Source organism: Scophthalmus maximus, chromosome 16 (genome assembly GCF_022379125.1).
Source record: "Scophthalmus maximus strain ysfricsl-2021 chromosome 16, ASM2237912v1, whole genome shotgun sequence".
In the NCBI taxonomy this organism is placed as follows: domain Eukaryota; kingdom Metazoa; phylum Chordata; class Actinopteri; order Pleuronectiformes; family Scophthalmidae; genus Scophthalmus; species Scophthalmus maximus.
The window spans coordinates 20,120,411-20,134,428 of record NC_061530.1 but is presented as its reverse complement, the minus strand read 5'-3'; the positions used below and the strand labels follow the sequence as shown (position 1 = coordinate 20,134,428).

General features: G+C 42.7%; 2 protein-coding genes across 2 annotated transcripts; both read right to left on the bottom strand.

Annotated features, from left to right (window-relative positions):
- Positions 1-614: 614 nt before the first annotated feature.
- On the bottom strand, positions 615-5,482 carry tvp23b (trans-golgi network vesicle protein 23 homolog B (S. cerevisiae)). Its single transcript, XM_035612191.2, has 7 exons — positions 5,372-5,482; positions 3,755-3,831; positions 3,420-3,564; positions 2,694-2,783; positions 2,400-2,525; positions 1,285-1,413; positions 615-1,171 (listed from the first exon to the last, which is right to left on the bottom strand). The coding sequence occupies exons 1-7, from the start codon at positions 5,381-5,383 to the stop codon at positions 1,145-1,147; spliced, it is 606 nt and encodes a 201-aa protein (XP_035468084.1). The 5' UTR covers positions 5,384-5,482; the 3' UTR covers positions 615-1,144.
- Positions 5,483-6,626: 1,144 nt separating this feature from the next.
- On the bottom strand, positions 6,627-13,199 carry trim16 (tripartite motif containing 16). The gene is made up of 6 exons (XM_035612123.2): positions 12,157-13,199; positions 9,522-9,617; positions 9,017-9,250; positions 7,948-8,119; positions 7,638-7,733; positions 6,627-7,498 (listed from the first exon to the last, which is right to left on the bottom strand). Exons 1-6 carry the CDS (start codon positions 12,817-12,819, stop codon positions 6,876-6,878), a joined length of 1,884 nt encoding a protein of 627 aa, XP_035468016.1. The 5' UTR covers positions 12,820-13,199; the 3' UTR covers positions 6,627-6,875.
- Between the last annotated feature and the right edge of the window lie 819 nt (positions 13,200-14,018).

Genomic DNA, 14,018 nt, shown 5'->3' with positions numbered 1-14,018 from the left:
CGAATCAAGATGACGCGGCTTCTTTTCCGTTTCCGTCTGGTTGATGAAGGATGTTTGGAACAAGATCGACGCCATGTTTGTTGTGGCAAAAACAATTATTTCGTTTTGTGATTAATAATTATAAAATTGTATTGTATTTTAATACAAATAGTGACGCTAGAATCAAATCTGTTGCGGTGTGTAAAATACTAACAAGTCCTAGAATGTTGTATTGACACAAACAAACCGCTGGGATCGCTGTTGTCACCTGATGGAGCAACACTAGTAACAAACATAACAAAATCATTTCAAATCATTTTTATCTTCTGATTATTTTTCTAACTAACCATTGAAATGTCAAAGACAGCAACAAAAAAAGAAATACATTTGGTATTTTTTCAATATTTTTGCTTCAAAATCAATTTAACGATTATAGCAATAAGCACTTTAGCTGCCGATTTTTTTGGTCAATTTTTTAAAATAAAACCACTGCACTGACAAAAAACTGACCTACAACAAAATATCATTATGGTATTATTCATACTTTTTAAAATATACATTTTTAAAGTCTCTGACTTTCTTCACAAGTTCAATGTTTTTGTTTTTTATGAATAAAAACTTTGATACTGTTCGGATTTATGTTACAAATGTATTTGCACAAAAGAAGATGTTGCAGTTTCTTTACATTCATGTTTACAAATGTCCTGGACACTTTTACACTGTTACTTTACAACCCTGTCTCTCATACTAACAATCACAATACTTCTCAGAAACTCCGATTTTTTTATTAAGTATATATAAAGATAAAGTTAAGAGGTAATGAAAACACAAAACTAAATAATAAATGTGAGGAGGATGTGAGACTACAATACAACAGGCTGTTTAACATTTCCAAACACTTTCTCTCTCTTTCCCACATTTACACTGAAGGATGAGTTTTTTATTGCCGAGCTTCAGTTGAGGAAAACAGTGACCTGACCTCTGACCTCTCTGTGGACTCTCTCTGTTGGGACTGATTGAGTCACAAATCATATTAAGAAGGGGAAAGAATGGAAAAAGTCAGTCTTGTTATTTTCAGTTTGTGTTGCAAAAAGAGTTTCTTCTATCCATCTGTCCGCTTCGCTAAAAGAATATACATCATACGTTAAAATCGCAGATCTGCCGTCTACGACTCCTCTTCTTTGGACAGCGCCTGCACAAGGAAAAGCAAAAAACACAACACAACGTACATTAAGACTTTGTGGGAAAACCGACAAAAAAAACAAAACTACAAATATCCATCGTGTTTTTGAAAAGTGACATCACCTGTTTGAGGAACTGTCGTCCAAAGTAATTCGTGGCCATGTTCTTCAAGTTGGTCTTGCCGCCAACTTTACACCGAACGTATCCGTACAGGTTGGCTCCCTGCAACACGACGCCCATGATCACGATAGGCTGAGAGGAGGAAGACGAGACGGTCACACTTTATTCTGCATTCAGCTTTAATAATTCACTTCATACGTTTATTTTCGTGGTTTTGTTTTTTTTTTTGGGGGGGGGGGGGTAGATGTGTTGTTGTTTTTTTTCTATGTCTGTTTATTTCTACTGTGTCTGTTATGACAAAAATTTGAAAATAAAATACTTTTTTATAAACACATACACTAGGTGGCACTAGAACCCGACCGATTCATTGTTTGGCCGATATAAAAAAATCAGCTGATGTGAGACTTTCATTGACAAGTGGTTTCAACATTTATGTTTATATATACAGTATATATGTGAAAAGTTTTATCACTCAGAATAAATACGTTTATTTTTGTATTTTACGTAAAAAAAATCTGTTTTCTTCTTATTTGTAATAAAGTTCATGGTCAGATTGTTAAAAAATATTACGCCTAAATAATTTTTCTTTGTCATAACTTTTTTTTGTCATAAACAACATTTGAGGAAAACTGCCAATCATGCATATATATATATATATATATATATATATATATTTGCATATATATCTGGTGTTTTTTTTGTTCGGTGTAATTTTCCTCATTGTCGGACAAATTCCACAAAGAAATTCAAACCAACAATAAAATATATATATATATTTTATTTTTTTTCCTGTGATAAACTTTACTCCTTTGAGCCATAGAGATTCATTGTTGTAAAATATAAAAAAACATCAGTGAGTCACACGGTTGTCATAAGACTTAGTCACCATGAACAACAACACGGTGGTTTGTTTTGATTCACACTCACCGCCCTGCTGCAGGAAACACAAGAACATCTAATTTTTGATTCATCCGCCACTGAAAGTAGCTCCCCAAAGAAATGCACCATTTACTCCTGAGAGAGTAACGTTCTATAAGAGCTACAGTGTCCAGTTGCTAGATGGGATTTAGTCGGAATGTTCTGAGAGACACTGAGTGAGAACATGTTCGTGGACTCACCAGCCATTTAATATTGAAGGAAAAGAGGGTGGAGAAGGCAAAGATGACCCAGAGGACGGGACAGACGATCAGCCCAAGCCAGAAGATCCGAGACTCCGAGTCCGACGCCTGCTGCTTCCCAGTTGCCTGAAAAAAAAACAGGATATTCTCACAGTCAGGACATCTGCAAATATCATGAGGCCGGCGGACAGTAAACAAGTGCGTGTGTCAGAAAGTCAGTACCATGAAGGCCAAAGACCCAAACGATAACACCAACAACAACAGCCACTCACACTACGATGTGGAACATCTCACCTTCCTCGACTCGAACACCCAGTGGCTTCGTCCGTCGTCGTCCACCTGGTTCCACCACCTGAGACCGACCATCAACCTCCCAGTGATGTTCTGGAAATGATGTACAGAACTAATATTATTATTATTAAGACTCAAAGCTGCAACTAACAGTTATTTCCACTTTCTGTTAAGCTGCTGATCAACAGCCCATCTTCAACATTCTACGTATGGAAATTACGTGATGACATTCAGCTCGTTATCACGTACGACACTGAAACAACATCAAACACTCATCAAAGTAAGGACCAGAAAACATTTGGCATTTTTTCTTTAAAAAAAATAACAAACAGACAAATAATTCTCCATCCAACAATGTTTTTTCACTGTCAACCTAAACAAACAAGTATGGAATTAGGAAAAAAAAATCTTTCTTGATTCAGATCTCTCAGTGTAATGATATAAAAGCTTCTGTCTTCTTTGGAAGAGACGGGTATTAATCATGGACTGTAAATAAAGATAGCCAGCATGTCAGCTCCTCGAAAGTGAAGCCAAATCATCCTGATCGCCCCCTGGTGTCTGGCTGCAGTATAGCTCATTAGCCGCGCCCCCTCCATGTTAGCAGATGGGAGTTTGAAATCAAAGTAGGCGTTAAAAAAAAACGTTTGCCAAGATGGTTTATGTCATTTTATGAGTAAAAACAATCTGTTATTGAAAAAGAAAATTGTCATGTGACGGTGATAAGCGCACCTTGACCGTCCAGAAGTCACATGACAGCAGCAGGATGATTGACACCATGCAGGCGATGAAGCTCCTGCTGATGTGCTCACAGAGCAGGTAGACGACGACGGTGCTGACTCTGAAGAAGAGGTGGAAGAAGGACGCCACCGGATGCCTGGTGACGAACATTCAACGTGTTCAATATTGATCCGAAGATTATTTTCTCATTTTTCTTTTGTTCAAACCAAAAAAACCTGCTTGTTTTAAAATATGGGTAACAACTCAAACTGATCACTAGTCAGCTGCTGCTCTGCTGAACTGGACGTTACAGTTACAGCCTATTGCCACGTGATGCGTGAACTCACTTGATATTTGACTTCTTCGACCTTTTGCCCGCGTCCTCCTCCGCGTCAAACAGAGACACGTCCTCGTCGTTGGCGTCCTGTGGGATCAATGAGGAAGACGATTAAATCCCTTGAGACAAAACCGTCTCAACTCATACATCATCTTCTCTACAGCATGTAGAATCAAGAGTCTGTGTGCGTCACTACGAGTACTGTGTTCAAAAACACTGTAAGACATTATAACTATCATATCTGTAGCTTCTTCTGTGGTTTCTCATGAGCGGAGGCTGCTGCGTAAACATATAATCAATGACAATACACTTAAACATAGCTGCAATCGACTATTTTTTTCACAATCGATTAATTGCTTATCATCTTAACAATTGTTGTCGTCGGCCTGTCAAATCTTAAGATTTTCTACTTTTCTTTGTTTTATGTCGACTTAAACTGGACTTGTTTAAATTCCGGACTGTTGCTCCGACAAAACTAGACGCCAACTAACAACTTGACTTATAGGGAGCGAGTAAAGAATATGACCCATACTGATATAACAGACAATTAAGAAAAATTTGGTTATGATTCCCAAGATGTCCTTATTTTAAACTAGTCCCGACCAATATATCCGTTGGCCGATAATATTTGTGGATACGAGCCACAGACGTGTCGGCATCGGTGCTTATGTTTACTGATGTGAAATCTTTATCGTACTAAATGAAAAATGCAGGATTTTTTTTTTTACATTTATGTTTACATTTTGCGTAAAATACATTTTATGATGAAGTTAATGGTTTCACTAAAATCAAGCCTCAATTACATTTCTTTGTCATCACAGTTTGATAATGACATCTTAGAAAGTGACAGATTAATATATATATATATGCCGGTGTATCGGTGTCAAAAATCTTGTTCTCCCTAATATCAAAGTTATTTTTGCATTTATGGAAATATTTAATAAATACATGACTATACACATTTAAAATGTTTAATAATGTTCAGTATTAGTCCACAACAAGTGTAACTTCTGCTATGAAGACGTGTTTCAATTGAGACTGTGTTTGACTGTTCGTACAGCAGCTACATCTCATGGATCAACAGGAAGGAAGTTACAGCTGTTGACAAATAATCATTTCTATACGTTTATTTAATGTTTCTAAAAGATGAATAAACAGACTTTAACTAATCAAATGCGACTGAAACACGTGACGTTGATCATCGGCAGAGTTTTCTTTCATTGGCTGAAGCAGCGAGTTCAGATTCTTTTCGATGAATTTAACAACGATCCAGCAGCGAAGAAGGGGACGGAGCTAGCTGTTAGCCACCGTTAGCCGCGGAGCATAAACACACGCGTAAACAGGAAACAGAATATAAAAACTATTGTTTGTTTATGAGAAGAGAAGAAGCTTCTTAAAGGACATTGAGTGTGAAGACGAGTTCACGTCGCTGAGGATGGACACAGCGACTGCGCCGTCGCGTGCTAACTGCTTAGCATCATTAGCTCGACTGATGTTTCTGCGCAGCTGCAGCGGATTAACCCGTTGTCAGGCCCGTTAGCCGTTAGCCACGTTAGCTGCGTCGCACATTGACAGACCGACGGAGAGAAAAACATTTTTAAAAACATTTTTAAAATGTGTCACTTACGTCTGTTATCATGTTGAGATGTCGGAGCAGGCGCTTCCTGCTTCCTGCTTCCTGCTCACATGCTCGGCGACACGTCACTGGTCCACCGGAGTCACGTGGCCCAAGCGTGCCACGTAGAGTGTCACGTGCTACGTTTTGTTTTGTTTTTTAATGGGTTGAATAATTTGCTCAATTTGAGTGTTTACATTGTAAATATGAACTGAATTATTACATCTTTAATAACTTATAATAAAAAATAAGACGATCTTTAATGGTTTGTGCAGCTTTGTACACTGTAAATCAAGACACAGTATAACTGTGGGAGTCCAATGTTTCTCTTATTTTTTTATATTGAAATATCTATAATTAATCAATCTGGAGAAAGAAGCAGTAAAAGACACAAGATGAGCTAAAACTAAATAAGATAAATGATATGATGACAGAATTATGAGACATAATTACATTTTAAATTGTCAACAGTGGGACGGGGCCTAATGTGGGACGGGAGGGAGTCTATTGCAGAATATGGCAGCAGCAACATAGAAAGCACTTATTTTTAAAACAAGAGCAGACGATGAGGACAAACAGTTTTTAAAAAATAAAACCTACAGGGAAAAAACATCTGCACATGAATTTAGTGTTCTGACACATTAAGAAACTTCTTTAAAATCCTTGCATGAAGTGGTTTCAATCTAATCCTCGTGTGTTCAAGACTCTAAATGTGACTTTACTGTGTCTTGTTTTGTACCTTGTTTAAAAAACACCCCCCCAAAAAGATGTTATTTATCTTTAAACTTCCTGCAAAGCAGAAGTTGCCCCAGTCGATCGGTGGATTCAGTCAGTCTCAGTGTTTGTTTTCTGCCTCCTCATGTGACTCCCATGATGATTAGATCAGGAGACCAGATCCTCTGCTGCACGATTTCCTCGTCCTTCGTGTCCCAGAAGACGCTTCGTCACGACTCTGGTTGTGTGTTCGGTCTCGTCGTCCTGCAGCGAATCCAGACGATCCCTCCTGGTGGTTTTTATGTGACACGTTCAGAAACGTTCGAGTCCCTGAAAAACACCTGTGGACGCACCACAACAGTGGCGTTTCTGTAATAGACTCTAAGACTTTAATTATTTCTGATGATGTCAATGACCTCTCTTGTTTAATCCACAGGACAAATTCTGAGAAAAAACAAAAATAAAAGAGGTCAAATGTGAGGTCAACTTATTGAAGAGTGAGTTTGTTGATTTGTTGCAGTGGGAAGTTCAACTGAACAAGAAGCAGACAGGATTGTTTGTTTCTTAGGAAATTTATAAAGTTTTTATTTGCGTACAGAAAATAAGGGACATTTGTGAATTCACAGTGTGATGAACAGTAACAGTAACAGCAACGACATGAGCCCGAATGTACATGAGATAAAACACAGAAATCCTCTACTGTAAACAAAGTGAGTTAGGCAACACTTTCCATATTTGCATGTTATAAAAAAACACGTTTTCTCATATTGTTGAACTGTCACTTGAATCACTGAGCAGATTTCTAACTCGCTGCTTTTGCTGCAGTTAATGAGACGACGGCTCCGTTTGTGGGCGACGTGGGAGGAGACGGGCTCTTCAGCCGCAGCGGTTCCCCCGGCGCCACCAGGGCCACGATGTTCTCCTTCTTGGACAGCCAGAACGCCGGGTAGAGGGGCTCCAGGAACTCGGCCTCGTACTGGTGGATGAGCGTCATGGCGTCCCCCACGCCGTAGAAGGCCAGCAGGCCTCGCGTGTAGTCCATGTACACGCCGACGCGGTCGAACTTCTCCACGCCGAGGGGCGTCTCCACGCCGCTGTGCCAGGCGGAGAAGGAGCGTCCGTTCCACTGCAGGCACCAGGAGAAGTTGTTGCCCGTGATGCAGCTGTTGCTCTCGGCGCCCTTGCGGTCGACGCTCTTGTAGGTGAGGCCCACGTGCGTGCCCTCGCCGCTGATGTCCGCCTCGAAGTAGTGCCGGCCCATGTAGAAGCTCTCCGTGGCCAGAACCTGCCGCCAGTTCTCGAAGCGCTCGGGCAGGTCGGGGTAAGGATGCTGCCAGGGCGTGGTGTTCGTCACCTTCCGGTTCTCCTCCGTCAGCCGCAGGAACTTGTGGGCGGTGTTGGCGTCGAAGCTCACCTGGGCCGAGTCTGGGGGAAGGAATTTCAAGATGTGAGTGAAAGAAGCTTAAATCTGGTTTAACTAGTTCATCGTTGACAAACATGACTGTGTGTCTGCACACACACACACACACACACACACGCACACACACACACACGCAACACTCACACTTGAGGAAGTCGGCGTGCGTCTGCGGATCTGGTATCGACAAGTTCTCTTTGGCTGCGACTATCGCGTGGACCGTTGTTTTTATTCCCATTTTGTCTGAAATGAAAGAAAAACATCGACATATTTCAGTGTCTTGAGAGAAACGGAACGATCTAGACTCACGAACAACTCTTCCCTTTGGCCTCGGACACAAAAATGCAGTTTTTCTGCTCCTGCGAGCGACACACCGGCAGAAAGAATGTGTCAACGTGTGTGAACGCGCCCCGGCGCTGTAACAGCTGGAGCGTGGTCTCTGCCGTTTGTCTCTCACCGTTGTTGCAGGTCTCTCTGACCTTCTCTATGTACGAGGACACGAGCAGGGCGCAGAGCTCCTGCGTGGAGTCCATGATCACGCGGCTGACGGAGTTCAGACGGTCCATCAGGCCGATGTAGACGCCGGGCAGGGAGATGTCGGCGGCCTCTTTCTTCCACTGGGAATACTCCTGGGAACAACACCAGGAAGAGGAGCGGTTGATGCCACATGCACTTCAATTCAACACCTGCCTCATGGTCACACTGCTCAAAGTACGAAAAACCTTCCAACTGGTTTTCCTAATCATATTTGTCATACTCATTATCATTTATATCATTTCTCTCAACAGTTTGCGACACTACATCCTAATGATATCATTCATTAGCCATTAAACATAAACTCCAAACACACACATTGGAGAAGGAACCAGCAAATAATTTGGCATTTGTGGTTAAAAAAACAAAAAACCAATTGCCAAATCATTTTCAATCAATCGACCGATCGATTAATCGACCGATCATCGTTGAGACTCAAAGGTCTCAAAGGTTCACAAAGTATTTATAACATATTGATGCTATTTTTTTAAGTGAAGCTCTTGTACATCAACAATACGTCACAAGTTCATTCATACGCCAGAAAAAAGTCTGAAAATGTACAAAAGTGAATAAATATAAATAAATATAAATTAATATAATAATAATAATAATAATAATAATATATAAATAATGTTTTTTCACTGTCAACAGACAAGCGATTCAGTTCACTGTCACAGAGGAGCAAAGAAAACACAAGAAAATATTCACATATAAGAAGTTGAAATCAGAGAACTATGACTTTTTTTTTCATAAAAACTACTTGAACCGATTAATCAATTATAAGTTAGTAGTCGATCACTAATCGATTAACTGTTGCAGTTCTAGCATAGATAAATAAAAACTGATAAATGTAAGGTCCACATATGAATTTTACATAAGATCAGAGATCTGGAAGTGGGTTTCATTTTGTTTTCAAGACTCTTCAGGAACGAGAACACGACGACGTTCACAGTCTGTCTGAAGAATCTCTACCGGCCGCGTGCTGCTGTCACCTGTAGGAAATCCACGTCGTTCTTGTTCCTGGACAGTTTCTCCACCTGCGCCTGAGTCTTCTTCAGCTCGGCGCACCTCTGCTCCAGGTGCACCCGGATGCCCTCGGCCTGCCTCAGCGCCTGCCTCTCCTCGCCCTCCAGGATCTCCGTCACCTCCCTCTTCGCCCTCTCCACCACCGCCTGCAGCTCCTCGAACTGGCTCTCGATCACGGCTCGCACCTCCGTCACCGATTGCTGCAGAGAGGCGTGTTGCAAGAGACAGAAAACAGTGATGCGCGAGATCACGTGATGTCGTCGGGCAACTCCACAGAGGAGACACCTGTTGCCTCACCACGACCTTTAGAGCGGGTTTCCTCCCACACTTCAGGGAAACCTGCTCGGTTTGCTCTGACACATCGGGGCTTACGGGTCAGAGACTCCAAAAATAGATGCCGCCGAGGCCAACTCACATTTTTATCAATCATTGTGACACAAGGCCTGAGGAGTCACACGGCGTGTTGTTTACCTCTATGGAGACTGTGTTCAGTTGCAGTTTGTTGATGGCGTTCTCTGCTGCCGTCACCGTCTTCACCATCTCACTCTGCTTCTCCCTCAGTTCCTTCTGTGAACACGAGGAGAGAATCACACTTTCAGCTCGTCTCCTCCCAGAAACTTACACAAACTACAAACCGCGCTGTCATGCTGAAAATATGCCCGATCCCAACACATGGAAAGAACATGTTATTTGGTAACGTAAACATCTTCTGGGCTTTTTCTTCTCTCTCTCTTCCCCCACTGTTTCCCTCTGCTCTGCATTAACATCATGTGATATGATCCCACACTCGGATAATTTGTGGTTTTCAAAGCACTGACTTGTTTTTTAGATTCAAGTCTGAATTCCTCGGGCAGGTCCAGGCGACTCTGGACCTGAAGCTCGTGCAGAAAACTATTCCATGAAGTTTAGACTCGGCAGGGGAATGTTACGATTCCCCTGCTTCATACAATGTGACGGGAAAAATCCCTGTTAAAAAACTAATCAACGTAGAGTTCCTTGAATGAATGAATGAATGAATTATATAAGAGAAGCTTAATTGTTTAAATAACAAAATCATGTGTATTATTGATATTATATATATAAAAAAAATTAAATATCAAGGTTATCATCAATACCAGTATATTGACACACTGAAAAGGTAAAGTATAAGACAACACCAACAAAAGAAAGTCACAGTGGTGAGTGTGACCGAAACATGTTAATACACATTAAAAAAATCCATATAAACTTCTTTGCAGACGATCTTGTATTTTATTTAACCAATTTGGAAAAAAATTCTAAATTTTTTTGCTTGAACTCTGTCAAAGTATTTTCTTTTCGCAGCTCAGAAAGTAAACGTTCATGATCATTTGTGCCCATATGTGCTGCGCTTGCACTTCCATTTCTGTTTTAGTTGGTTCATGTGTTCCCTGACACTTTTAAATTTAACGTAATTTGTTTTTTTGTTTATTCGTGCAGCACTTGTTGTTGGTCACGTTGTTTTCAAAATTGCTCTCCAAAAAAGGCTAGTATTATTAGCCGTGGGGGAAAAAATTATTATTTATTTATGACTCACGTGTTGTTACTTACCCCTGTGATTGTATATGTTCTATTATGTTGCAGACAGAATGTTTTTCCATCCAGATGATTCAAATGAGTCTTTAAGATTCTGAAATGACCTCCCCAATAAAGTGAAGTGTAGTGAAACGACCCCTCTGGGTTTTTCAAACATCTCAGCGTGTTTATCTTTCAGGGAAACAGATGCTTGTTGGGTTTTTTCTTTACAAACCGCAGTCATGGACAGTAGCATTCAAACAAACAGAGGCCTGAGTTATGTAAAGAATTCTCCTAAAGGAGCATTTTCTAAAGTGGAACAAGCGGCGAACAGGAAGTAATTTCACTCTATTGTCTCCTTTGTTTCTCTCAGAGTTAGTGTCTGTCCTGTGGAAGTGAAAGGAAACAGTTTGAGAGTTGATTTCCTCTTTTGCATAAAAGGAATTTAATTTGACATGTGACGTTTCGCCTGTGTTGTTTTCACCTACATTTCCAAACACCATGAGTGTTTGCTCTTCAGCTCTCATGGAGCATGTTGGAGGGTTCTGCAGATCCACACTCAAATAACAGGTGTCGGCTAAGAGCTGCGGATCTCCGCCGGAGCGAGGACCCGAATGCCTGAACCTGAGGGTCACGACCTGTCAAGAACTGGGACGAACGAACGCAGCTCGATCTTTCTGTGCGTCACAGCGGCTAAACAGGTCCCAGTGTTGAGTTTCCACTGTATCTGCCTGCAAAGTCAAACAATGTGGTTCACGGAAAACCAGGTCGAGCGGATTCTTTGACCTTTACGGTGGACACGGGGCCGGAATTACTGTTTTAATTGGATTAAGTTCTCACAGTGTGAGAAGAACAACTGGGGTGTATTTTGGAGACACAGCTCATCCATCAGAGCGGCTTAGATTGACAAGTCTATATATATATTTATATATACATAAATATCTTCTTCTTTATGTGAAAACACCAGTGTGGAAATGATTTTAAAAGAATTACTGAGTGGAAAATGCAAACAAATCGCACCCTAACAGCAACTTTGTCTTCTTTTGATGTTGAAATTTGTATTGACTCAAGATTGATCAATGTTCTTGTGTTTCTACACAGACTGTGGTGGACTCCACCTTTGACACAGATCAGAAAATAAATAAAAAGTTTCAACACCTATCAAAGACCTGGTCTTACATCTCTTTTACCAACTAAGGTTTTTTTTCCATTAGGGATGATTAATAATTGAGTTTGACGCCTTCAAACGTCTTGATCTGCCGACCGACAGTTCAAAAACACCAAAGATGTTGAATGTGAAGATTTAAACCGGTGGTTCCCAAAGTGAGAGTCAGGAATCTTTGCGGAGGATTAAAGGGACATTAAAGAATGTTGGAAACTTTCCTCTAAAAAATCCCTGAAAGGATAAAAAACATCTGAGAGGAAAATATGACTGTTTGGTTGAACTGGGTTATGACCTGTGACGAGGGGCCACGAAGGAAACAGTTCGGGCTTAAGAAGTTCCGAAAAGTCGTAGAGTAGAAAAAGAAGAACAACACCCCAGATTTTGAGAAGGGTATCTGGGAGGACTTGCCTCTATCTGCTGGCGAGCCTCCACCACAGGGAGCGTGTTGTGGCCCGAGTGCTCCTCCGTCACACAGTCCTGGCAGATGCAGCAGGCGTCGGCGCAGCAGAAGACCTCCAGGGGCCACTTGTGGCTCTCGCAGGTCCTCCGCTCGATGTCCCTGAGCGGCTCCACCAGCCGGTGGTTCTGGAACTTGGGGTTCTCCAGGTGGGGCCGGAGGTGGGCCTCGCAGTACGACACCAGGCAGGTGAGGCAGGACTTGAGGGCCCTGCAGGGGCTCTCGATGCACGAGTCGCACACCACATCGTCGGGGCCCAGAGGTTCCTCCTTGGCCTCCTCTTCCTTCACCTCCTCCACGTCAGACGGCGCTTCCTTCCTCTCCTCCTCGTCCTCCTGCTCCTCCTGCTCCGGCTTCCTGGGGTCCTCAGACTCCTTCAGGTCCTCTTGGATTTTCACCTCCTCCGCCGTCTTGGCGTCCTGCGTTGGCTCCTCTTTGCCGTTCGTCGCCGGAGCTTCGGCTCCCTCTGTTCCGTTCCGTTCCAGACCTTCAGCGGGTTGAGGCTTGTCAGGACTCTGCGGACACTCGGGACGTCCTTCACCTGCGTGACCGCACGCCGCCGGCTGGGTTCCACCGAGCACACCTGGGCAGATGGGAGCTGCTGTGTCTGCCATGTCTCCAGTCCGTCTCCCTGAGCGCTTCACTCTTCACCCTCTTATGCTCTGTGAAAAAGAACTGGCTGGGCCACTTTTGTCAGTGCCTGGATCACACTGAGGAGGCTTGCGAGGCCACACCTAGATGATGTGAGCGTCAGTGCCGGGGCCTCATAGTTTCACTCTACATGTTAACCGCCCCCTTCACCACTCACATGCAGCCAGGCGGCCGAGCCGGTGACACCCGCCCCTGCACAGTCCCTGCCCTCCCCTGGCCTGGAGGAACGAGGGTGGAGCTCACATTGCCGAGGAGCACCAGGGAGGTGTAGGGTTGCATTCCCACACATGCATTGTGATATATAAATCATAAACCGACACTTTGATCAGCTCCTCACCCCACTGATGAACTCACCGGTTGCTTTGTTGCTGCTCCACATTGTGACTGTTAGTATCCTGATAAAAGTGAGGAAATCATCTCCGCTGCCATCTGTCTGCTCACTTCCTCTTCCACATGTGACCGTTTGTCTGCTGCTCCAAAGTGCAGCTGAGTGGATCAACAAAGGGCCCCAGAGCAGATCCAGGGAGGACGCTGCCCCCGAGTGGCCGAGGGCCGGCGGTGACCAGCGGAGCTCCGCCCTGCAGGACGTCCCTCCGAGGTTCTGCTCTGAAGTTCTGCTCTGGAGCATCAACATGCAGGAGAAACATTTGGAGCATGTGATTAATCACGTGTGTGCTCAGCCAATCAGAGACATGGATTTCCCCTCCATGCGTCCCATTGGTCTTTTGTTTTAAAAAAATTCTGCGTGCATTATTGTTTAAAAAAGATGTTCTTTCATCAATATCCTCTTAATGTGCGGTTTTATTAGATTTTAACAATTTGTTGCTTCTGAATGAACAGATTTTATTTTTGTTGTTGTCTGCTAGTTCCAGTATTAATTTTTTTTAAAGTTAATTCGTTTTTTTAATAAAAAGTGTTGTAAGAGAGCAGGTTCACCAGATCGGCCAGATTCACTGTTACCAAGGCAACCGACGCCGCCACACAGGAGCGGGTGATGTTCGGACGCCGTTAAAAGTCATAGTTCTGTGTTTTGGAAATATAAAAATTGGCATTATTTCCTTGGATGAAATGTGGTCCAGGAGCCAAAGACGACGTGTCAGTGCAGAAAGGTCAGGGGTCGTCTGGGAACATGACGAGATGATGTCACGTTCCCACACAGGGA

Coding starts and splice junctions, on each gene's coding strand:
- tvp23b (XM_035612191.2), bottom strand. Junction 1,414..2,399: donor CCTTCAATATTAAATGGCTG/GTGAGTCCACGA, acceptor TCCTCCTCTCAG/CCTATCGTGATCATGGGCGT. Junction 1,172..1,284: donor GACGACAGTTCCTCAAACAG/GTGATGTCACTT, acceptor TTCCTTGTGCAG/GCGCTGTCCAAAGAAGAGGA.
- trim16 (XM_035612123.2), bottom strand. CDS start 12,819: ATGGCAGACACAGCAGCTCCCATCTGCCCAGGTGTGCTCGGTGGAACC. Junction 9,618..12,156: donor AGGCTCGCCAGCAGATAGAG/GCAAGTCCTCCC, acceptor TCGTGTTCACAG/AAGGAACTGAGGGAGAAGCA. Junction 7,499..7,637: donor GCACGCCGACTTCCTCAAGT/GTGAGTGTTGCG, acceptor TCCTTCCCCCAG/ACTCGGCCCAGGTGAGCTTC.